Genomic DNA, 25455 nt, shown 5'->3' on the forward strand with positions numbered 1-25455 from the left:
TCTCATCTTAGCAGGGCACAGTGCATCAATCTTACTACTACCTTGCAATTTAAGACATCGCACATTTTTTCCTCTAGACACAAACTTACCAGACCGGTGACAAATATAAGAAACAACTTCTGAATCAACCTTAGCATGGGAACCACGACGTTTGACAAACTTTGAGAGCGTTGTCTGCTCAGTTTCCTCCTTCCACTTCTGAAATTCATCAGCGGTGCTAAAATGTAATATTTCACATTTCACATCTACTTCATGTGCCGACTGTAAATGTTCAAACAGGCACTTTTCAGAAGTGCTTCTTTCATTACACAGGGCGCACACAAACAATTTTTTCTGCTCTATCTGCAGTCCATGAACCTCTAACAAGTGTCGGGTCTAGTGCAGCAGGGGATACAACCTGTCGGCTTTGAACAATGACGTCACAAGTCGCCAGAGACCATGTATTACAAAGATGAAAGAGCTGAGGAGAATGTTTAGAAACAAAGGAATGCGAGAGAGATAAACATTGATCTTGTCAAAAGCCAAGAAGCGATTCTTCTTAGTGTTGTAGCTCCCTTCAGTAGCTAATAAGTGTTTTTTGGCTTAAAAAAAAAAAAAAATCTCACGAGTTATAATAAACTGATCCTACTTTATTAACCATTAGTGTTATGTTTTAGTTTAGTTTTTTTATTGATTGCTTAATAAAGTAGGATCAGTTTATTCTATCTCGTGAGATTTTTTTTTTAAAAAAGCCAAAAAACACTTATCAGCTACAGAAGCATCTGTATCTAATATCAAGCGATCGCTTTTAGATTCACATTCAATTATTTTAATGATAGCGCTTATTAGAACACAGAACTGCTTTATTATCTATGCCTCGAGGTGAAGACATTACTATCTATGACTAAGGAATGACGTCATTGTTCAAAGCCGACGGGTTGTATCCCCTGCTTCACTAGACCCTTAACTCCACCCAATTTTAACTCAGTCAATGTGAAATGTCAGCTATCTTTATTGCATCAAAATATTCGAGGACTGAGAAATAAAATTAATGAATTAACTATCTGCATAGATGAATTAGAGTCTTCAAACCCAGCTGACATAATCTGCCTCTCTGAACATCATGTGACCACTGGTATAGAATTTTAAGTGTTACAGGGTTTAGGTTAGCATCTCACTTTTGTAGATCATAAATGGAGAAAGGAGGAGTTGCCACATTCATCAGGAACTGTCATAAATTTAAGAACATAGAAATTCATAAATTTTGCCTAGAACAGCATGTGCAACAGAATTAGAATTTCACAAAAAATCCTTCATAATATTAAGTGTATATCAAGCACCTGCAGGTAGCTTTAATCTGTTTGTAAACCACCTTGAAGCTGTACTGGCCCATTTAACAACCAAAAACAAAGAAATAGTGGTTGCTGGTGATTTCAATGTAGATTTCCTTAAAGACTCTCCCAATAAGAACTTATTTGAGTTAGTAACACTATCATTCAACTTAATTCCCACTGTAAAGTTCCCCACTAGGATAGCCACTTGCTCACAAACAGCCATTGATAATATCTTTATAGAAAAGTCCAATGAACAAAATTATATTACAGAACCAATAGTCAATGGCCTCTCAGACCATGACATGCAGTTCCTTCTGTTAAATGTTAATACTGAACAGGACATAAAATCTGTTAAATCTGAGCTCAAGAGGGTAATCAGTAAGCCAAAAATTGATTATTTTAGGACAATCCTCAGAGACATTCACTGGACTGATGTTTACAGTGCTCATGGCATGAATGAAAAATATAACATTTTTGCTAATAAAGTGCTTACCTTATTCGAACACTGCTTTCCCCCAAAACTTACCAAGGTTAGAGCAAAGTCTACAAAGAAGCCATGGATTACTCGAGGAATAGGGGTATCTTGTAAAACAAAAAGAAAACTGTATCTGTCAATCAGAAACATTTCCAATGTTGATGCTATAGCACATTATAAGAAATACTGCAAAATATTAAAGACTGTAATACGGATGTCAAAGCAAATATATTACAAGGAAAAGATAGTTATATCAAATAACAAAATAAAGACAATATGGGATATAGTGAAGGAGGAGACCGGTAGAACCAGACATGAAGAGGAACAAATAGCATTAAGAGTAAATGATACATTGGTGACAGATGTGTATAGTGTTGCAGAACTTTTTAACAAACATTTTATAAATGTTACTGAAAAGATGGGGTTGTCAGGTTCGGTAGATGCTGCTATGGATTACCTTAGACTGGACATTTCAAGTAACTTCCATAATATGAATTTGACCCTCACTACCCCAACAGAAATAATGTCCATCATAAAATCTTTAAAATGATAAACATCTAGTGGGTATGATGAAATATCAACAAAGTTAATTAAATAATGTGATTCTGAGCTAAGTAACATATTGAGCTATCTGTGTAACCAGTCGTTTATCAGTGGAATATTTCCTGAATGGCTGAAATATGCTGAAGTTAAGCCACTGTTAAAGAAGGGAGATAAAGAAATAGCATCAAATTTCCGTCCAATTTCACTGTTGCCAGCATTCTCAAAAATTTTCGAAAAAGTAATGTACAGTCGTCTTTATAACCATCTTATCTCAAATAACATACTGTCAAAGTCACAGTTTGGATTTCTAAAAGGTTCTGATATTGAGAAGGCTATCTACACTTACAGCGAAAATGTGCTTAATTCATTAGACAAAAAATTGCAGGCAACTGGTATATTTTGTGATCTGTCAAAGGCATTTGACTGTGTAAATCACAATATCCTTTTAAGTAAACTAGAATATTATAGTGTAACAGGAAATGTTGCAAAATGGTTCAAATCTTATATCTCTGGCAGGAAACAAAGGGTGTTATTAGGAAAGAGACATGTATCAAGCTGTCAGGCATCATCCAACTGGAAACTAATTACATGTGGGGTCCCACAAGGTTCTATTTTGGGACCCTTACTTTTTCTTATGTATATCAATGACCTTTCATCAGTAACATTACCAGATGCCAAGTTTGTTTTGTTTGCCGATGATACAAACATTGCAATAAATAGCAAATCAAGTGTAGTCTTAGAAAGATCAGCCAATAAAATATTTGTGGACATTAATCACTGGTTCCTAGCCAATTCTTTGTCACTAAACTTTTGAAAAACACACTACATGCAGTTCAGAACTTGTAAGGGGTGTCCCAAGAGTATATGTCTAACATACGATGACGTTTGTGTTTATTTGTGTGTCTATCGACCTGCCAGCGCTTTTGTTAGGTAAGTCTCATCATCTTTCTTTTTAAATACGATGACAAGAAGATAGAAGAAGTGGACAGTGTTAAATTCTTGGGATTACAGCTTGATAATAAATTCAACTGGGAGGAGCACACCACAGAACTGCTGAAGCGTCTTAACAAATCTCTGTTTGCAATGCGAATTTTGTCAGACATAGGGGATATAAAAATGAAAAAGCTGGCATACTATGCTTACTTTCATTCCATAATGTCATATGGGATTATTTTTTGGGGTAATTCATCAAGCCAAGCTAAAGTTTTCCGGGCACAAAAACGTGCAGTAAGAGTTGTATGTGGTGTGAACTCAAGAACATCCTGCAGAAGCTTGTTTAGAGATACTAACTACTGCTTCCCAATATATTTATTCCTTAATGAAATTTGTCATTAAAAATATATCACTTTTTCAAACCAACAGCTCAATTCATGGAATCAGTACTAGAAATAAGAATAATCTTCACAAGGATTTAAAGTCACTTAGTCTTGTACAAAAAGGTGTGCATTATTCAGGAACACACATTTTCAATAACTTGCCAGCAGCCATAAAAAGCTTAACAACCAATGAAATTCAGTTTAAGAGAAGCCTAAAGGATTTATTGGTGGCCAACTCCTTCTACTCCATTGATGAATTTCTTAGTAAAACCAACTGATTTGTATATAAGTACAACATAACTTCTGCACAATTTCAGTGCAGTAATGTGTTCATTGAAAATTTGTGTTTGTGTGTGTGTGTGTGTGTGTGTGTGTGTGTGTGTGTGTGTAAGTACAATCTAACTTCCGCACCATTTCAGTGCAGTAATGTGTTCATTGTAAATAAGTATTACAGTAATTGTATTACATGTTTATTACCTTATAAATAAATAAATAAACTTTATATTTAAAAAGAAAGATGATGAGACTTACCAAACAAAAGCGCTGGCAGGTCGATAGACACACAAACAAACACAAACATACACACAAAATTCTAGCTTTCGCAACCAACGGTAGCCTCGTCAGGAAAGAGGGAAGGAGAAGGAAAGACAAAAGGATATGGGTTTTAAGGGAGAGGGTAAGGAGTCATTCCAATCCCGGGAGCGGAAAGACTTACCTTAGGGGGAAAAAAGGACAGGTATACACTTGCACACACACACATATCCATCCACAAATACACAGACACAAGCAGACATTTGTAAAGGCAAAGAGTTTGGGCAGATCTCTGCCCAAACTCTTTGCCTTTACAAATGTCTGCTTGTGTCTGTGTATTTGTGGATGGATATGTGTGTGTGTGCAAGTGTCTAATTAGATTCATTAATTACAGATGCTGTTTATTGCATTGGTGCTTTGCATTTCACTAATATTAGTAATTTGTACTTGTAATTGGACTTATTTTACAGTTTTATCACAATATGTGCATTCTTCCGTTCTGTAGGTTTCACATTTTGGGAGCAGTAAATTTAACTTCCTGTTTTGAATACAGTTACATTACTTGTACATTACACTGTGGTTAGTGTTATGAAAGTTGAATGTTTGGGGTTTGCTACCATTTCAAAGAACTTATTTTTGTTACATATAATTCTTTGTTTCCATACTGTTATATATGTTTGCATTACATTATGTATAACTACATGTATAAGTAGTATGACCACTATTTCAATATCATGCATGCCTAGGCATCAACTTTTGGCATCTAATGATCCTGATTCTGCATCATCAACCACAATATGCAAAGATTTTTTTTTGCCTTCACACTGTCCAATATTATACCATTATGCTTTTTAATACAGGGTGTATATGGCCTTGGAACAACCAGGAAATCCAGGAAAAACCCGGGAATTTTTTCATCTGAGAGAAAACTGGGAAAAACATGGGAATTATCTAGAATTCTGAGAATTTTTCAGTGTTGTAGTTTTCAGTTAAATTTTTGGAATTTTGACTGTTAAGAACAGATAGTCTAACAATGAATATTCCTATATCTCAGTCTGCAGAATTATACTGCAGCAATAAAAAAGAGAGAAAGGAAATAAACTAAATCTTCAAAGTTGCGAAGGAATTGTGCCATTTACAACAGAACACACTGCACACACAAGCATCTACAAATAGCAAATGTGTTAAATGCATTAGGATGAAAGACTACGTAATACTTCATAGCAACAAACTGGTTGCGATGAGCGTGATGTCACAACTGTTTACATTAACTTTCTTTAGAGAAGAGACCAGTGGACTCTTGTAGCTGCGCAGTTGAGTGGCCTATGTACAGTACATTCTCCTGCTTCTGGCTAATTGAAGTGTGGCTGTTGGCTGTATTGGTTAACAAGCAGTTAGATGCTACGTGGATAAATTTTTCTGGCACACAGTATTACATATAGTGATTCGGCTGTTTCCGCTTGATTTACAGCTCTCATGTCAAATGAAAACAAAATGGGTTTATGTGGCCGGGAGCCATCAGTTGAATTAAAATACATTCAAATATTTAATGGAAGGCTAAAATACATTATTAGTTTTGGTTTTTATATTTTATTTTATTTCCAGGGATTTGACAGTCGAGCATTAATTGCCTTGCAGAATGATGAAGTTATTATTGGAAGTTTGCTAAAGAAATTTGGCTGTCACTAATCTTTTCCGCTGAGGCAGTCAGTTTATTTGAAATTAAGTGTGTCATTCCAGACTATTGGATAGTTTCAACTTTATTGCTGGATTTCAAACACACGTTTTCATCTTCTGGCATGTGAAGTATTATGCCATAATAATCACCAAACATGAGATAATGCAGTACTTTTACATCCCAAAAACCACACTGAAAAGTTTAATATCAGGTTGGGGCCTACTTCATTGTGAATCTAGACATATGAATGTGCACTTTAAGTGGAATTATGTATTTTAGTATGGTTTACAAAATTCCGATGCTCTTGGGGTATCATGTTATGTCCTGTTTCCTTAATGACATAATGTAAGATCTCTTAATTCAAACGTACAAACATACAGGCTTCCTCCATCATCGTAGCTGCACATGCACAGTAACGACAGTTTCCTGGTGGTCAGTGGCAACTGCTGAAACGAACCTGCTCGCAGGAAAATATTGCAAATGGTGGTTTTAAAAGCATCACTTTCACTGTAAATTTCCTTTTACACAAGATGAATTATGTTGCGTATGAGAATGTGTAGTGAATTTCTTAAATGATAGAGTGTTTGACTCTCTTTTAAAACTTTATTTAAAATTTTGCTGGCACATTTCTGTGATGTATATTAAAGTGTAACACACGCAACAAAAAGAACAATTTATATGTGGAAGCTTAGCGTTTCTGGTGGCTTATTGATCTTTGAGACCAGTATTATATGCGAACACCTAGATTTTCTTGTGGCCACACTTGTATATTTATTACACCATTAAATTTTCCTACTTGTGTGTTCGCACTACTTAACAGTGATTTTGCTGTTGACTGACTACATCACATCTTTTATGCACTAAATTTCTGCTTTCATTGGCTGGCGAGGACTGACTACATCATGTATACTATGCTCTGAATATCTGCTTTCATTGGCTGACGAGATCATGTGGCACGAGCTACTTACAAACACACACCGCTATCTCGATTTCAACGTTTCAGAAACTAACATGCTGTGTTTGGTGGAATTCACATCTGTACTTTTGTAATATGAAAATATACAGCATACTTGTTGCTGTACATCATACTTGTTGCTGCACATAAAATATCTTTCTATTTTTTCACTCGCGGTGGTTTACTAATGTGCTGGAAAGTTCAAGCCGATGCATAAAACCTTAACCCTTCAAAGAATTGTTAAGTTTTACAATTCTGAGGGAAAGTATACTGTCACTTAACATGGAAAAAGTGCATTTTCATCGGGGAGAAAGTGTATTTTTAAATGGGAAATCTGGGAATTTTTTTTCCCTTGTCCATGTATACATTCTGTAATACAAAATTTTAAAAAAATAATACTAATTTCTATTTTATTTCAGATTGTTGCCACTCATCTATGCTTTCCCAAATGCTTCTATTGCATGTCATTCATTACATGTTCGACTATTTTAATGTGGCTGCAGTCGGTCATACACTTGTAACATTGTAGTTTGTTATGGTTGTAAACTGATAACAGCTGGGCTGGACTGTTGTTATGGTCTAACACTATACCATCAAGTCTTTTTTGTTTTTTTTATTTAAAAAACCCATTTAATTGCAATATTATCTTACTTTTTATTTCACGTTGTTGCCACTCATTTAGGCTTCGTTACATTATTCTGTTGTATGTCTTTTATTATACATTCAAATACTGTAATATGACAATATTTCCTGGTGTAATATTTTAGTTTTCGATGGTTGTAAACTTATTCTTTCAAAACTTATTTTATTTGTGGTCTTTATTGGTTTAATATTTACATTGTACTACATCAGTTGATGGTTGCAAACATGTCTTCTGCTTTGATTATTGAATAATGACTCATTTTGTTACATTGTTCATGACGTTACATAACAGTACAATTTCATGCTATATAAATTTTACTTATTATCAGTATATGAGTTTCTTCTGCATAAAAGTAACATAAATTGTATCTCTGTCAGGCTTTCATGATGTTCTGCCATGCAGTTTATCACAATCTATAGTCCTTCTTAAAGTAACTCTTTGACTTCATTTCTGTGAGCATTGCTAGCACCACCTACCAGCCTTCATTTACTTCTTAGATAGCTTAATCACCACTGTCTTTTTGGCACCTGTTCTCTTCAAATAGGCAACAGCACTGTCAAATATGCGTATACGAGATGAGTTTGGTGTTATATGCATTCTGTGTATGTAATATTTTTACTAAAGTTTTATTTAAATGTACATATGATATCAATTGTAAATTCTGTATATGGATGACTAAGATGCATACTTGGGTTAGTATGTATATTTTTGTTAGTGTTAATTTCTTTGTACACTTTATTCCACAGTTTCAGTCTGATGGTGAAATTTTGAAATTCTTAATGGTTAATAAACAGTTGTGTGATTCCATATTTTATTGTTGTGCTAAATCTGAATGGTCATCTGCCTCTTCCACAAATGTATTTCTCTGCCAAGTAATGGGATTTAGAAACTAATAAAGATTATGCAGCATTAGCACAATGTAGTCCTAAAAAAACAACTAACTATATTAACACACATGTGAAAAAATCCCTTGTTTCTCAGTTACTGATTAATTTTTTACATTTCAATCAAAAATCTAGCAACTGAAGTTTGTATCGACTAATTAAAATTAATTTTGTTAGATAATCAAGTGATACCAATTTAAGTCAGTGTGTTGATGTCTAATGAATGAGACGGAGAGAAATACAAAATGATTGTCCAGGTATGGCTAGAAGACAATTGCATGACCTTTAGAAGCCTGCATGATCTGTGGTGTTGCCCCTGATGGAGGAGGATAAGCCTTTGATGTGACTGGAATAGGATGTGCTGGATGGTGAATTTGGCAGGTCTTACACCTGTGTCTTCCACAGAGATATGACCCATGTGGCAAGGGCTTGGAAACTTGAGTGTAAGCGGCATCAGAATGGACCAGAATATTGTATACATTGGGTGGGTGGCATAATACCATTTTAGGAGGGGCAGAATGATTGTAATGGTTGTGGGTAGGAATTCCCTCATTTTCAAATTCAATGATAGGTGGTGGAAGCCTTGGTGAAGGACATGGTCGAATTGCTCCTATCTAGGATAATGTTGGGTGATGAGAGGAGGGTGCTCCTTTGTGCTTGGTGCTTTGAAATAGTGGGAGGATGATGGGAGTCACAGTAAATCTGTTTATGGACTATGTCTGTGAGAGCGTTAGTGAGACTTTCAACATATTGAGCATGAGAATTCTTGTCACTGAAGAGACTGTGTGTGAATTCCTAAGGGACCAAACTTCTTAAGTCATCGGTACCTACACTTACACACTACTTAAACTAACGTATGCTAAGAACATAGAGTGAAGCTATTTTGCTACGTTGTTCAAAGTTTGTCACTTTATGGGGGTGACAATACATAACAAGTTCATAGACAAAAACATATTCAATATGAAGCCAAAAATTTTAAAAATGAGACTACAGCAGATTCTGTAGGAGAATTCATAGAGGATGAAATGATACTTTGAGCAAGGGGTAATTAAGTGTCAGATTTTATTGTATGTACATGTAACAAAATTGCATTATTATTATGATACTGTTTGTTAACATCAGCTGTTATTTGTTCATGGTGAAATTTACCACAATTTGATGTGTCTCCTGTACCTGAATCAAATGATTTATAGTATGTACATTATGAGACAAATAAACCACAATTCATAAAAAGAAGTTTATATTTTCAGTAATTTAACTTTCCCAAATCAAATTCAGACTTCTTCACAAATCAGAAAAACTCTTACAGTGCCTTTCGACATGCATCATACCTGTGGATATAACTGACTCCTGAATAATTTCAAAATTGATTTAAATAATCAGTAGAAGATTTAAGTTGAAGCTGTAAGCTTCCCAAAAAGCATTGCTTTCAGACGTTATCTTGCAGCAAGTCCAAATCCAGTAACTTCAATATAGTTCAGTGGTATGGTTGCTACACCAATGCATAGATACAGTTAACACATATTTCATTAACTGTCTTTTTATTTAGAAAATGTTAACAACACACAATAGAACTGATACATTTTCATATATTCATTTCAAACATCAATTTTTTAATGATATATAGAGATGCTGCTGACAACGATGACCTGATGTTCTCACCATTGAGGGCTGTCAGTGCTCTTGTGGTTAATGATCTGCACTGCCAATTTACTGTGTCTGTTTACCTCTGATAAACCACCTGTCCTCCATACAGCATGAAACAGAAAAACAACATTTCAGTTCACACATCATATAAAGAAAATTACATAATTAAATCATATAGTATTATGGCCCACCTGATGTTGCTTAAGCAGGAAATAAGGAAGACGCTGCTCACTAAAACATGGAGCACCACAATTCCTGGAAGTTAACTGGGGCATGGTTATGGGCTGAGGGGGGAGGGTCGTGGTTGAATGGTGCTATCAAATGGGGAAAGGAAGCTTCAATATTGGGATTAGATAGGCTTTGGTTGTAGTGTTTGGTAACAAAGAAGTGTTGTCATTATAAGGATTGGAAGAAGGAGAGTAGAGTTTTGATGAATCCAGCATGACTGAATTTAAGTGTAGGGCTGAAGATGAGGCCTTTTTATAGGATGGAACCTTCCATAGTGTTTAGGTTTTTGGTGGGTAGGTTGATAATAGCATTTTAGGTGCTGGGTTTTGTGGTATGTTGGGAGGGCTTATGAGGGATTCAGCAGATGGTCAGTGAGGCCTCTTTTAGGTTCTATATGAGATTGATAAAATAGTTAGTCTTTGATGGGTAGTGGCAGCCAGAGGTAGGAGTAGGAGTAGGAGTAGGAGTAGGATGTCAGTAAATGTGATAATTTTTGGAGGTGATGTTTTTTGTGCCCATGCATTGAAGGGCAAAAGTTCTATTTGGCAGATGTGGGTTAGATAGTTGGGATTGCACAGCACCAGTATTGAGCAGAAGGGGCTCAGGGATGCACGTTTTCTGGAGATTTGATCATCATTAAAGGAGGGATGGTGTCCAGAGAAGGGAATTTTTATGGCCATTGTTGTGTGTCTGTGCAGGGTGGAAGGGGGAGGGGAGGGGATCCATGGCTTAGGCAGCATTAAGAAAAGGATGTGGGACTAGGTTTCAGCTAGGGATGGGGGTATTTTTGTATTTTTCTGAGCTGATCCAAATAGTTACAGAATAACTACTAGTGGTAAAAGGTACCATTGCCATTCACCATATTGTGGCTATATAGATGTAAAAGGATGGAGCAGGATACCATGTGGGATTGGATGGTGCTCAGGAGGGGGAAAGAAATGTACTGACATCAGTGAGTGATAGATAAACACTGTGAAATATTTAGATAAAACTGGATGATGTATGACAGGGGAAGAGAGGGGAATCCAAAGTAAAAACGTGAAATAGTTTGAGGAAATGGACAGATGAAAGCATTATATGTCTGTGAAGGGAGCTATGGTTAACAAATCGTGGTTTTAGAAAATGAAAGTGCAGGAAGAGATGTGTTGTGGGCTTTAGGGTAGTTATGTGACATGATAACATTCATTTTCAAGTTTGCAATCATTGCGCATGGTAAAATCAGTGACGGGTATAAAATGATGATAGGAGTAGTGTGTAGAGGAGGTATGGGTCAATTTCAGGATGAAATGTGAGAATTTGCTGCTTGGATAATGTTTAACTATGGTCCGGCAGACGGGTGGCTAGAAGAATAGAGTGTATTGCAGTTGAACCAGCTGCGACCAATGTAGCAAGGTGCTACAAAAGCCACTTGTGCCCACAATGGCAGGGACAAGTGATGTGGATATGGAAGAAAGGCAAGAAGGAAGATGTAGGGAAAATACAGACAATATGGAAGAGAGGAAGCAGGGGTAAATTATGAGACAGTAAGTAAGGAAGAATGACATGAGGTTTTAGAATGTAAGGGAGCCTATTGGCAATGTAAATATAGATCTGGCACATAATAAATAATTTTATAATAAAGGTAAAACTCACTGAATAGTAGAAGTGTTGAGTCATCAACAGGCACACAAAAAAATATGAAAACTCTCATGGCTTGAATTTGATTCCTTTTTCAATTTAGAATGCACACATGCTGTACATGCAGACACTCCCACTCCTTCCCCCCCCCCCCCCCCCCCCCCTCAACCCCACACCCTACCCCACCCCCCCACCCCCCTCACATAAACACCTGTACAGCTACATTGTGCCAGCATGCCAGGTGAACACACAGTGCTGGGACTGCAGTTTGACAGGTAGCCTGGGGTGAGGAGTTCAGTCAAGTAAAGTGGGTGATGTGAGAAAACAGGTTGGGAGTGGGAGGAAGGGCTGGGGAAGGCTGACTGATGGCGTAGAGGCAGACAGCTGGTGTACAAGATCAGAACACGAGAGGGAGAGGGAGCTAGTGCAAGGGGCTAGAGATACAAATTATGTGCATTGAAGCCACTGTGTTTGTGCAACTTATAATGATAGTGATGTGGGAAAGTGGATTAGGAGTGGGTAACAGAACAGAAGAAGGGGAGAATGTTAGGAAGAGGGTATGGCTGCAGAAGATTAACAGAGACTGAAGCCAGGAGGATTATGGGGAAGAATGTGCTGCAAGGATAACTCCCGTCCTTGTAGTTCAGAGAAGCTAGTGTTGGAGGGGGCAGGGGGTGGAATCAAAATGGCACAAGTTGGGAATCAGCCATTGAAATTGAACATGTTGTGCCCAGCAGTACATTCCGCCACTGGGTGGTCAACTCTATATTTCGCCGCAGTCTGGCAGGGGCCATTGATTCAGGTGAACAATTTGTTGGTGCAAAAATTGCAGCAAATCTGGTATATGGCATGTCTGTTTTCACCTGTGGCAGGAGTGGAGTAGGATGTGCTGGGTGTATGAAATGGACCAGACTTGCTCGTGGCTGTTCCAGAGGGATATGACCCATGTGACAAATGGTTGGGAGTGGGAATGTCATATGGATGGTCCAGGATACGATGCAGGCTATGTGGGCAGTGGAACGCCAGTTTAAAAGGGCTGAGAAGGATTGAGGGTAGGATGTCCCACATTTCCCACCACCCCCAAGAACCAGCTGGAAAGAACACCATCCTCATCACTCAGTACCATCCCAGATCAGGGCAACTGAGCCATGTACTTCACCAGGGAATTGACTATTTATCATCGGGCCCAGAAATAAATTCCATTGTTTTCATCACCTTATTTCTATTATTCTAAGTCCTCCATACTTTTTATTAATATGTTGTCATATTTATGCAATCTTTTAATTTCTAAGTGTCTCAATGTTTCCACTAATTGTTCTTATCTTTATGATTGATATAGGCACATGCATCAGTCAGAAGCAGAAGACCCTTCAGATTTAGGCTCTTCAGCATGCTACATGGTCGACGAGCGTGGTGGTCGAAAATTATTGTTCAAGAAGCGGAGCACCTCATCTACTTGTGCTGTAAGCACTTTGGGTGTGACTGAAGAGAACAGATTTGTACATCAGATTATGTATACTACTGTATCATTGTGTCTTGTGTTTTGTAAATCCGTTACAGAAGAAATTTAGCTATTTTATCTTACACTACTGGCCATTAAAATTGCTACACCAAGAAGAAATGCAGATGATAAATGGGTATTCATTGGACAAATATATTAAACTAGAACTGACATGTGATTACATTTCACGCAAATTGGGTGCATAGATCCTGAGAAATCAGTACCCAGAACAACCACTTCTGGCGTTACTAACGGCCTTGATACACCACGGCATTGAGTCAAACATTGCTTGGATGGCGTGTACAGGTACAGCTGCCCATGCAGCTTCAACACGATACCACAGTTCATCAAGAATAGTGACTGGTGTATTGTGACAAGCCAATTGTTTGGCCACCATTGACCAGATGTCTACATCTACATATCTACATACATACTCCGCAATCCACCATACGGTGTGTAGTGGAGGGCACCTCGTACCACAACTAGCGTCTTCTCTTCCTGTTCCACTCCCAAACAGAACGAGGGAAAAATGACTGCCTATATGCCTCTGTATGAGCCCTAATCTCTCTTATCTTATATTTGAGGTCTTTCCGCGAAATATAAGTTGGCAGCAGTAAAACTGTACTGCAGTCAGCCTCAAATGTTGGTTCTCTAAATATCCTCAGTAGCAATTCACGAAAAGAATGCCTCCTTTCCTCTAGAGACTCCCACCCAAGTTCCTGAAGCATTTCTGTAACACTCACGTGATGATCAAACCTACCAGCAACAAATCTAGCAGCCTGCCTCTGAATTGCTTCTATGTCCTCCCTCAATCCAACCTGATAGGGATCCTAAACACTCGAGCAGTACTCAAGAATAGGTCGTATTAGTGTTTTATAAGCGGTCTCCTTTACAGATGAACCACATCTTCCCAAAATTCTACCAATGAACAGAAGACGACTATCCGCCTTCCCCACAACTGCCATTACATGCTTGTCCCACTTCATATCGCTCTGCAATGTTACGCCCAAATATTTAATCGACGTGACTGTGTCAAGTGCTACACTACTAATGGAGCATTCAAACATTACGGAATTCTTTTTCCTATTCATCTGCATTAATTTACATTTATCTATATTTAGAGTTAGCTGCCATTCTTTACACCAATCACAAATCCTTTCCAAGTCATCTTGTATCCTCCGACATTTTCAATTGGTGAGAGATTTGGAGAATGTGCTGGCCAGGGCAGCAGTCGAACATTTTCTGTATCCAGAAAAGCCTGTACAGGACCTGCAACATGCAGTCATGCATTATCCTGCTGAAATGTGGGGTTTCGCAGGGATCAGATGAAGGGTAGTGCCAAGGATCGTAACACTTCTGAAATGTAACATCCACTGTTAAAAGTGCCATCAATGCGAATAAGAGGTGACCAAGACGTGTAACCAATGGCACCCCATACCATCACGCCGGGTGATACGTCAGTATGGCGATGATGAATACATGCTTCCAATGTGCATTCACCATGATGTCGCCAAATACGGATGCGACCATCATGATGCTGTAAACAGAACCTGGATTCATCCGAAAAAACGACATTTTGCCTTTCGTGCACCCAGGTTCGTCATTGAGTACACCATCACAGGTGTTCCTGTCTGTGATGCAGCGTCAAGGGTAACCGCAGCCATGGTCTCCGAACTGACAGTCCATGCTGGAGCAAACATCGTCAAACTGTTCATGCAGATGGTTGTTGTCTTGCAAATGTCCCCATCTGTTGACTCAGGGATCGAGACATGGCTGCACAATCCGTTACAGACATGCTTTTGATCTTTGTAAGTTTCAATACTGCAGACCCATTGGTGTATTTATGTTGCAATGGGTACATCAGTTTCTATGACTTTTCCTGTATTATGTTCTCTTCCATAGCTGTGCTTTTAAAGTGCACAATAGGCAACGAAGTTTACATTCGAAGATTATTTATTCTGATAGTAGTTTTGCACAACTGCTGAAAAAAATTTGTGAATTGTGAGCGTCTGATGATATAATCTGTTGTTCAGTTTGTGATAGTTATTAGGTCAATACACTTTCACCATATTTAATTGTACTTTTTTTCTTTAAAGCCCACAGTTACATAATTTAAATGCTCTTCATGTGAGCAATTACACTTTCAAACTATTTAGAAAAGTATAATGTCACAGCATCATGTTGATTTTATTATTGGTCAAAGCTGACAGGTTTTATAGTGAACTTGACTTTAACTAGTCATTGAATCCTTTTTATTTTCACACTATCAGTAACTGTTCATTCAGAGAGGCCAAACACACTTCTCATGAATTAAAAAATCATTATTTGCCACAATAATAGTCTGTTTTACTAGATGTGCAGAGGAGACATTGAGTCACAGATGGACACAATGAAAAGACTACTGCACATTTAAGCTTTTTGTCAGAAATGCCTTTTTCCAAAATAAAAAACACACACACAAATATATTCACACAAGCACAATTCACACTGTTGTGCTTGTGTGAATATATGGTTTTCTGTTTTGGAAGAAGCCCTTTTGACCGAAAGCATAAATGTATAGCAATCTTTTTGTTGTGCCTCCTCTATAAGGTGAGCAGCAATCTATCCATTCCATAATAATATTGTTATTCCATTCTAGACTTCCCAATGTTATAAGTTAATTGTTTTTGGTTTGTGGTCATTGAAAAAATTGTTCCCAGCTATAGTCATCATGACTTTTTAAAAGTGCTGAAAAGCTGTAAATCATCACCTCCTTAAAATATTATATATATTTTCTTAACTTGTTAGCTTTTCTGCTCCTGTCTGTCCCCACTCAAATTTAATTATAAATTATTACTGTTCTTGGATGTCACCATTTATATGTTGCCTGAAGGGATGGTTTGGACTACAGAAGATGGCAAACATTTTTCTGGTTTAAAATGGAAGTATTGTAGGTAATCATGCCCTCATAATGAAAACAGCTCTCAGCAGCCATGGTGCCTTTCACAAAAACCCTTCAAACTACAGAGCCCTATTATTACTCTTGTTTTCGTACTTACCAGTTTCAGGAATAGTGTACAGACCATGCTATTTCAATTAGTAATTTAATATGTTTCTGTCCAGAAGTTTCCCTTTTATGTAGCAACAATAAATTTAACTTAAAGTCCTGAAACTTTCAGCCTGTCATGTTTCTCGTATGAGACAAGAAATGAGAGAATACAGCTTTGATTTGTTACTAAGTTTCAAGACCCAGTGGTGATTGTTATAAGGAAATATTTAGGCCATCCCCATATCATTGTGAAATGCTTTACAAAAAAGGGTGTCCTGTTTTCAAAGTTCTGCTTTAAACAATCAAAGAAATATGACAGTGTCCAGATTCACTTGGTAATGTAGAGTATGTTGTTTGGTAGCAGTTTTGTTAGCATTGTGACTCTTTTCACCACTCATTATCTTTTTCTATGTTTTTGTCACTTAATATTAAATAATTACCTTTTAGAGCCTGCTGGAAACAGAAATGGGTGAAGACACAGGAAAAGCCAGTCAGAGTCCCCTGGGTAATCTTCGGCGCAGACAACACATTCTTACGCCTCGACAGAGTGAACGTAATCTTGGAATCTCTGAATCATCTCCAGCAACATCCAAGCCTCAGACTAAGCAAAAGTTCCAGATTGGTGGCCTTGGTAAATTGCAGAGCAGTTCATAATGCTTAAAATATTTCTAGTATTTTCACCTACTGAAATTCTATATGCACACTCATTTTCAGAAGATTGCTATATCAGTAAGGAATTATAAAATCAGAATGAGAGGTCTGGGAATTGCAAAATTAAAAAAAATTTAAAAAAATAAATAAATAAAAAATGTGAAACTCTTGGTTAAAGAGTTCATACTTGTGAATGATAAAATTTCCAAATGTACTGAATACTCAATTACATTCCAGGACTCCAGCCAGTCATCATTGTCTATCACACACCACACCATATTTTGTCTGATTATCTGCCAGACATCTTCAGGTAGATTAATTGAATAATACGTTTAATTCCATTATCCGCTGGATTTACCATCAACAAAGACAGCAGAATGTGCCAAGGACTGTTGTAAGCAGCAACCCAGCAGACAGAAGGGGTCTGCACTTATGCTGCTGAGGTTGTACCTACTGGCAGTGTAGTCAGTCTTGCTATTACTATCTTGATGCAATCACAAAACACACACAGTGAGCTACTAAATTTTTGAGTATGAGAAGTAAATGTGTCTTTGATGACTTACCAGAAGAATTTGATACCATCCCAGTTGTTACAATCCAACAAATTTCCTCTTTTTGGGTGCTTTACCACTGATCCACTTTTCCACTCCTCGGGTAATTTCTCTTCAAGCCAAAGATGCTTCAGCAAAGGGTAGAGCATTTTAATAGTACTTTCAATATTGGCTTTTAAGAGCTCCTGTGCTATGTCATCTAGGCCAGAAGCCTTAGCATTTTTAGGCTTCCGAAAGCACACCTTATTTCATCCACCGTAGGACACTGCAGATTTGTATCTTGATCTGCTTTGACTCTGGAAATCCTCTCACCTGTTCCTCTTGAGTGTCTTCATAATTTAACAGCTCCTTGAAATGCTCCTCCCATCTTTGTAGCTGTGCCTGTTGGGTTGTAATCATCATCATATCCTCGTTCTTAACTGGTTGTTCACCTTTCGTATATCCATTTCCTTCCATCTTTACTTATTCCCATTTTCACTCTCTTGTTTGTGACAACATATTCTTTATGTGCTTCAATCTTCTGGACTCTTGTATTACAAAGATTTAACTTTCCTACTGTTAATTTCATTCTACATGTCATCAGAGATCCATTATTGGTTTTGGTGTGTCTTTAACACTAAGATGTTCTTTCCACCATCTAGATAGCTGTCTGTAAGTTTTGCCGACCTGTCTCATTTCCTTTCTGCATGAAGTTTTAACCGTCCCACATCTGGTTTGTGTGTGTGTGTGTGTGTGTGTGTGTGTGTGTGTGTGTGTTGCTCCTGTGATTGAGATTGGTTCTAGTTCCCACTATCTTCAATCAGAACTCAGCTAAACTAGGTGTTGGTCACTTGCAACAGCCACACCTCTATTATTCTGCCATTTAGCAGAGAGTGTTGAAACTTATGGCTTATGAGTATGTGATCTATCTGATTTTCATTAACATAACCTGGCGAGACCCATGTTACCTTATAGCAGTTGTAATACTGAAGCAGTGTGCCTCCAATGACTAGGTCATGTCCAGTGCACATGTCTATCAGCAGTTCATCATTTGTATTTCTATTCCCAATGCCGTGTACAACCATGATATGTCCAAACCCTTTGTTTTCTGAATCAACTTTTGTGTTCAAGTCTCCCATTAAAATTTTTGTGTCTCTACAATTAATTTGGCTAAGGACTCCATTTAGTTCTGTATAAAATGCATCTTTTAATTTTCCCTCAGCTTCTTTTGTAGGTGCATAGCATTTAATTACAGTGATATTTCACGCATTTGTTCTAAAGCATGTGGTTATTATTCTTTCTGACATTGGTTTCCACTCCAGAAAGTTCCTTTTGCAATTTTTAGATAATAAGATCCCTACACCATTCCTATAAATTGCATATTCACCTGTCTATCCTACATAAAGAAGCACTCCACCATTTTGTGTTTGAACTTCCCCAGATTTTGGACACCTTATTTCACTTAGTCCCAATGTATCCAATCTGTAGTTCTTCATCTTTTTCTCCACCTCTCTTAACCTGCCAAGGTTTTATTTCAAGACATTAGTCCTTGGACTGCTTGTCTTCACTGTGACTACAGAATGCTATCCATCCCTCCACACTGAGGCCGACGTGCATCACCCTTGTCCTGGTTGTCAAGGATCTTCCGCTGCCCATATTAGGGGACTGTGTCTGCTTCCACATACTCACAGAAAGGAAGAGGAAAGGATAAGATACTAGACAGGTTGTTGTGAAACACACTTTGCCTGGATCCTTTATGGAGACCTGCCTGGCATGGGAGACCGTGGTGACAGACTATCTCTGGTACAGGCCTCCACTTCACTGGAACACACAAACTGCCTCACCCAAATGGACAGTGTTTTGTTGTGGCAGTGTCTGCTGAGAAGATCCCATTCCAACATGAATTAGCAGTATTAAAAATTGTTGTTTTGACAGATGACAGGTCAATTACAATACAACAGCTATGGTTTTGCATTGCACATTACACCATCTGTATTGTTTAATGTATATGACTGCACAAGTTTGGCAGTCAGCTCAGCATAGCAGATTTAGTGGATTGCAACAGGTGAGTGTGTAGCACTGGTATTCTGTACATCTTTCTTCAGTACTGCATGTCTGTAAGATCACAGAAGAGGACTGGCTTGCTAAAATCAAAAAGGGTATTCAGTGTACAAGACAAACACTACATGCTATTTCAGAGAAAAAGTACCATCTACATCTACAGATGATTGCATACCCCAATGAGATGTGTGGTTTGTTAAGATTATAGTCAAGAGTGATCCCACAGGAGGAGTGCAGTGGAAAACTTCAACCTTCTTGGGTTCTTCCTTGTACCTCAAGAAGTCGTCAAGAGACTAATATTCCACAGTTTGTACACCCTTTCTAAATTCATAAACAGGGTGTACCTTTATGGCTGATAGTAAGCAACATTGGTGCTCCTACATATGACTTAGCTAAACATCTTGTTCTGGTACTGAGTCCATTTGTGGGAGATTGTTTGCATCTCATTGACAGTTTGGTTGGTTTCACCCATAACATTGGGCCATTTCATCTAAGCAACTCAGATAGCACCATTAGTTTTGAGGTGGACATCACAGCTTTTTTCTGACATGGCCTTTATTCAACTTGTGTTATGTTTAAGAATGAATTTTCTGAACAGACTAATTGCATTGTCATGCAAAGTCCTCTTTTTCTTTTGATGGCCTTCTATTTTGAAGAGTAAGTCTTGAAACCAGCAGCTCATCTAACAACCATTTTTTAAAGTCATGTTGATGCTACTTTCCTGTTGTGGCTGATAAAGAGGACAAATTAATGAGTTTTTGCAACATCTCAACTCCATTCGTAAAAATATTCAGGTTACCATGGAAACAGAAAGGTGATTATTTGTCATACATGAATGTTAGGTTAGATGAAAGAATGATGCCTCTGTGGGTTATAATGCGTATTCTAATCCACTCACACAGATTTATATTTAAAACCTATTGAAATTTATTTATACATTTATTTAGTCATCCAGTAAATCTCTACAGATTGTGGGATGTCATTTGTATGTCACACACACACACACACACACACACACACACACACACACACACACAGGTTAGATAAAACTTCAAAATTTATTTTAATAGTACAACAAATTCATTATATTTTATCTTGCTGTAGCAGCACTAGTAGTTTTTGCATATCCTTGCTCCATGTCTGTTGCACTTCACATGGTTTAAAAATGCTGACACTGAATGGAAGCAGTGATCTAATAAGAATGCCCTAAGGGATTTGTGAAACAGAGAAAATTAAGAAATAACTTTAATTTTATGTGGCAGACTATTGTACATTTGTATTGCACTATTTGTGCTGGCAGTTTTAAAGGCTGCTATTGATACTAATAAGTAACATTTATCATGTTAATAAATTTAGTAAAAAGTGTGTACCCTTGTTTCATCAACTGTTAAAATGTGTATTTATATATCCAGACAGTAATGATAGCCAAAATTAGTGGAGTCCAAACAGTAATTTGTGACAAATACTTTAAATTTTTGGTCGCTCCTTTACCGTTTCTGATTTCAGTATTACTCACTTATCTTTCTCTCTTTCTCTTCTCTGTTTCTCTTCTCTCTCGTTTATGGCACATGCCACATCACAATGTTCATTGTTAACATGAACTATGGAGCATGTAACTTGATAGTTAGCTGAAAAGCTACCTACCACGTTTGAAAATGCATGATTACAATCAGTACATTTAATTTGTGAGACAACATTGGAAAACCTTATGTAATTCATTTTGATGTAAAACCTATTGACATTTATTTATTCATTTATTTAGGCATCCAGTAAATCTCTACAGATTGTGGGATGTCATTTGTATGTCACACACACACACACACACACACACACACACACACACACACACACAGGTTAGATAAAACTTCAAAATTTATTTTAATAGTGCAACAAATTCATTATATTTTATCTTGCTGTAGCAGCACTAGCAGTTTTTGCATATCCTTGCTCCATGTCTGTTACACTTCGCATGGTTTAAAAATGCTGACACTGAATGGGAGCAGTGATCTAATAAGAATACCCTAAGGGATTTGTGAAACAGAGAAAATTAAGAAATCACTTAAATTTTATGTGGCAGACTATTGTACATTTGTATTGTGCTATTTGTGCTGGCGGTTTTAAAGTCTGCTGTCCTTACTGACTGAACATGGAGTTTGTCTTTTTGCTAGGTATTATGTTGATGTACATTACAGTTTTTATTTATCTCTTTGATATTTTTCCTCACATATTTACAATTATCTAGAATAAAAAGGGAGAGGGAAAATGGAAGACTTCTGAAAGAGGGGCCCACATGAGTCAGTCTGTTTCACATGGTGCATTGCTCTTATAGCTCTTTTTTGGCTCAGAAAGATTACTGACCTAGCAGCTGCACCTCCCCATTCCATACTGTGGAACTGGGCAAAGTATGCAATTCTAACAGTGTGGAAGCTTGCTTTGTGTGCAAGTAAGTGTAGGCTGTAGCATACTTTTTTCAGTGTTGTATTTGTTTTTGTTATACGTGTCTGCCATTTAAAATCATTTTGAAGTGATATGCTTAAAAATTTTGTTTCCAGTGAGTGTGTACTTTCACTGGTGTTTATTGTCACAGAAACAGAAATTAAACACAGTTGTCTTGCAGGTGTTTATTATTAGTTTGTTTCCCCCAAACCAGTCATTTAGCTGGTGTGTAGCTTTATTTATGTTTTCTTGTAGTAGTGTTTGTGTTTCCCCATTAAGAAGGATACTTGTGTCTTCCGCAAACAAAATATTTAGTTGCGATTCTATACTGACATCTAAATCATTTTTATATTGAAGGAAAGAATTGACCTGAGAATGGATCTTTGAGGGAGTCCAGTTGTCATTATTCCTGCATCTAAAAAATATGTTCTAGTGCGATCATTTAGTTCATATGTTATTACTACATTTTGTTACCGTTTTGTCAGGTATGAGGAGAACTATTTTAATGCGGGTTCTTTAATGCCAGACTTTACGAGTTTTTTCAACAGGATTCTGTGGTCCAAAATGTCAGGAGCTTTGCTTAGATGTAAGAAAATACCGACAGTGCATTTTGTTTACTATCCAGTGCTTCTAGAGCATTTTGTAAGCAATTATATATGGCACAGGTCGTAGAGTTATTTTTCCGAAAACCTTGTTGGGCATCAGCAAGATCCAGAAATTCCATTAATCTGTTATACATGAAACTTTCAATGAGTCTGGCAGAAACTGATAATAATGAGATGGGTCTGTAGTTTCCCAAATTTGTTTTGTCGCCTTTTTTATGAATAGGGTCCACTCTTTCAATTTTAAGACAGTCAGGAAAGGTTCCAGTCTCAAGATGAGTGCATTACCTTGGCAAGGGGTGTTGCAGTGTTCCTTTATGATGAAGTCTCGAACACAATCAATTCCTGAGGATGTTTTCGTGAAAGTTTTTGCTGTGTGAGAGATTTCATTCAGGGATGTGTAATAGAGACTGAGTGGAGGCAACTGCTTATAGATTAGTATATTGAACTCAAATAACAGCATTTAAATTGCTTGTTGTTAATAATGGACATATTATTAGTCACTTCAGTGAGAAACATCTCAGTAGTTTTTAGAAAATTTGCTATTTGTCTAATAGGTGACTTTCTTTCTTTCTTTTGATTGCACCTATAACTGTGGTTGCGCAGGGTCTTCGTGGTTAGGTACAGATTTGGCAGTGTTAATGTTAAGGGGTGGCCGGATGCCCTTCCTGCCGCCACCCCGTACCTCCCAGGACGGAATTAGTGTACCCCAGATGTCTGCATCTAGGGTAATCCATGGAATAGAGTGAACGTGTTCAGATGTCTAGGAGTCATGATGTCAACGAGTCGTGTAACTGTGGTGGGTCACGGGGACTAGCCTGGCGGTATTCACTGAGTGGTACATGGGAAAACTCCCTACAAACCACATCCGGGCTGGCTGGCACACCTGCCTGCATTGTTAATCTGCCGGGCTGATTCAATCTGAAGCCAGTGTGCCTACTTGAGTCCAGGAAGCAGTGCGGTAGCACTCTCGGCTAACATGGCAGGTTTGTCTAATAGGTGACTCCTCCCTCATATTTCATTAGCTGGGTACACATTATGTAATATGATTCTTTTGTCTCAGTTGTGACATTTCCAGAAACCTGTTTATTACATGTTTGAGAGCTTAATCACACTTAAATACATGGTACATTGGTTCTGGAGAATGTACTCCTGTTCTTCCAACAATTCAAAATTATAGATATGAATTATAGATATAAATTCGGAGTAGGTATTAAAATCCATGGAGAAGAAATAAAAACTTTAAGGTTCGCTGATGACATTGTAATTCTGTCAGAGACAGCAAACGACTTGGAATAGCAGTTGAACGGAATGGACAGTGTCTTGAAGGGAGGATATAAGTTGAACATCAACAAAAGCAAAATGAGGATAATGGAATGTAGTCAAATTAAGTCGGGTGATGCTGAGGGAATTAGATTAGGAAATGAGACACTTAAAGTAGTAAAGGAGTTTTGCTATTTGGGGAGCAAAATAACTGATTATGGTCGAAGTAGAGAGGATATAAAATGTAGACTGGCAATGGCAAGGAAAGCGTTTCTGAAGAAGAGAAATTTGTTAACGTTGAGTATAGATTTAAGTGTCCGGAAGTCGTTTCTGAAAGCATTCGTGTGGAGTGTAGCCATGTATGGAAGTGAAACATAGACGATAAACAGTTTGGACAAGAAGAGAATAGAAGCTTTCGAAATGTGGTACTACAGAATAATGCTGAAGATTAGATGGGTAGATCACATAAATAATGAGGAGGTATTGAATAGGATTGGGGAGAAGAGAAGTTTGTGGCACAACTTGACCAGAAGAAGGGATCAGTTGGTAGGACATGTCCTGAGGCATCAAGGGATCACCAATTTAGTATTGGAGGGCAGCGTGGAGGGTAAAAATCGTAGAGGGAGACCAAGAGATGAATACTCTAAGCAGATTCAGAAGGATGTAGGCTGCAGTACGTACTGGGAGATGAAGAAGCTTGCACAGGATAGAGTAGTATGTAGAGCTGCATCAAACCAGTCTCAGGACTGAAGACCACAGCAACAACAACAACAACAACAACAATATATGATGCGTAACTCTGCAAACAGATTTTTCTGTTTATGTTTTTAGAAAAAGAATTTCACATTATCAAAGGCTCATTTATGTAATGTTTCACAAGGGTCATGTTTATGATAGTAGGAAACCAAAGTGTCATATCTGCATGTGCACTTGTAAGATAGGCATTTGTTATGTTTTTCTCTGTAGAATAAGTCAAGTATTTTGTACAGTTGAATGATATCCCATTTTTTTTATTTTTTTGAAAACAAAAAAATATTTATGCTTTCTATTTGTGTAAAACAAATGATTTTCCAGTTGATGGTTCAAGTTTATTAGTTAATAGCTTAAATTTGTCTCTATGCCAAATGAGTGGAAATAAAAGTTAAGATATTACAGGACTTTTGGGAAGATTACCTTTTGGCATTGCATGTACAACATTCAAGATATGGTTGTATATTACTTCTGCATACATAATTTTACAAATATGCTGCAGAAGATAATATTATGCAATTGTCAGATTAAATCTAGACAAATGGAAGAAATGTTTTAAAATAAATAAATATAATTACAGACAACATTCACTTGATTGAACGTAATTTATAAAACATTACTGCAAATGAATAAAACACATTTATTCTTTTGTGCAGTGAACTGGTTTCGTCGGGAGTATGGCAGAACTGAATCTACTGACAGCCATGAAGGCAGCGATTCTCCCATTGAAGGAGGTTTTGTTCGACAGACATCTCTGCAACAGACTCCTAAGCAGGGACCACATAAAGGTGCAGCAAGGTGAG

The 25455-nt window shown here is 37.5% G+C and overlaps 1 protein-coding gene across 1 annotated transcript in view; it reads left to right on the forward strand.

Annotated features, from left to right (window-relative positions):
- The window catches only part of LOC126092046 (protein unc-80 homolog), a 1190994-nt gene that overhangs the window by 654280 nt on the left and 511259 nt on the right, over window positions 1-25455 (forward strand). Inside the window, exons 24-26 of the mRNA XM_049907452.1 lie at window positions 13170-13308; window positions 16807-16990; window positions 25309-25450. Of these exons, the coding sequence (XP_049763409.1) occupies window positions 13170-13308; window positions 16807-16990; window positions 25309-25450 (465 nt within the window). The remainder of the gene's footprint in view (window positions 1-13169; window positions 13309-16806; window positions 16991-25308; window positions 25451-25455) is intronic.

This window comes from Schistocerca cancellata, chromosome 7, assembly GCF_023864275.1.
Source record: "Schistocerca cancellata isolate TAMUIC-IGC-003103 chromosome 7, iqSchCanc2.1, whole genome shotgun sequence".
NCBI lineage: Eukaryota > Metazoa > Arthropoda > Insecta > Orthoptera > Acrididae > Schistocerca > Schistocerca cancellata.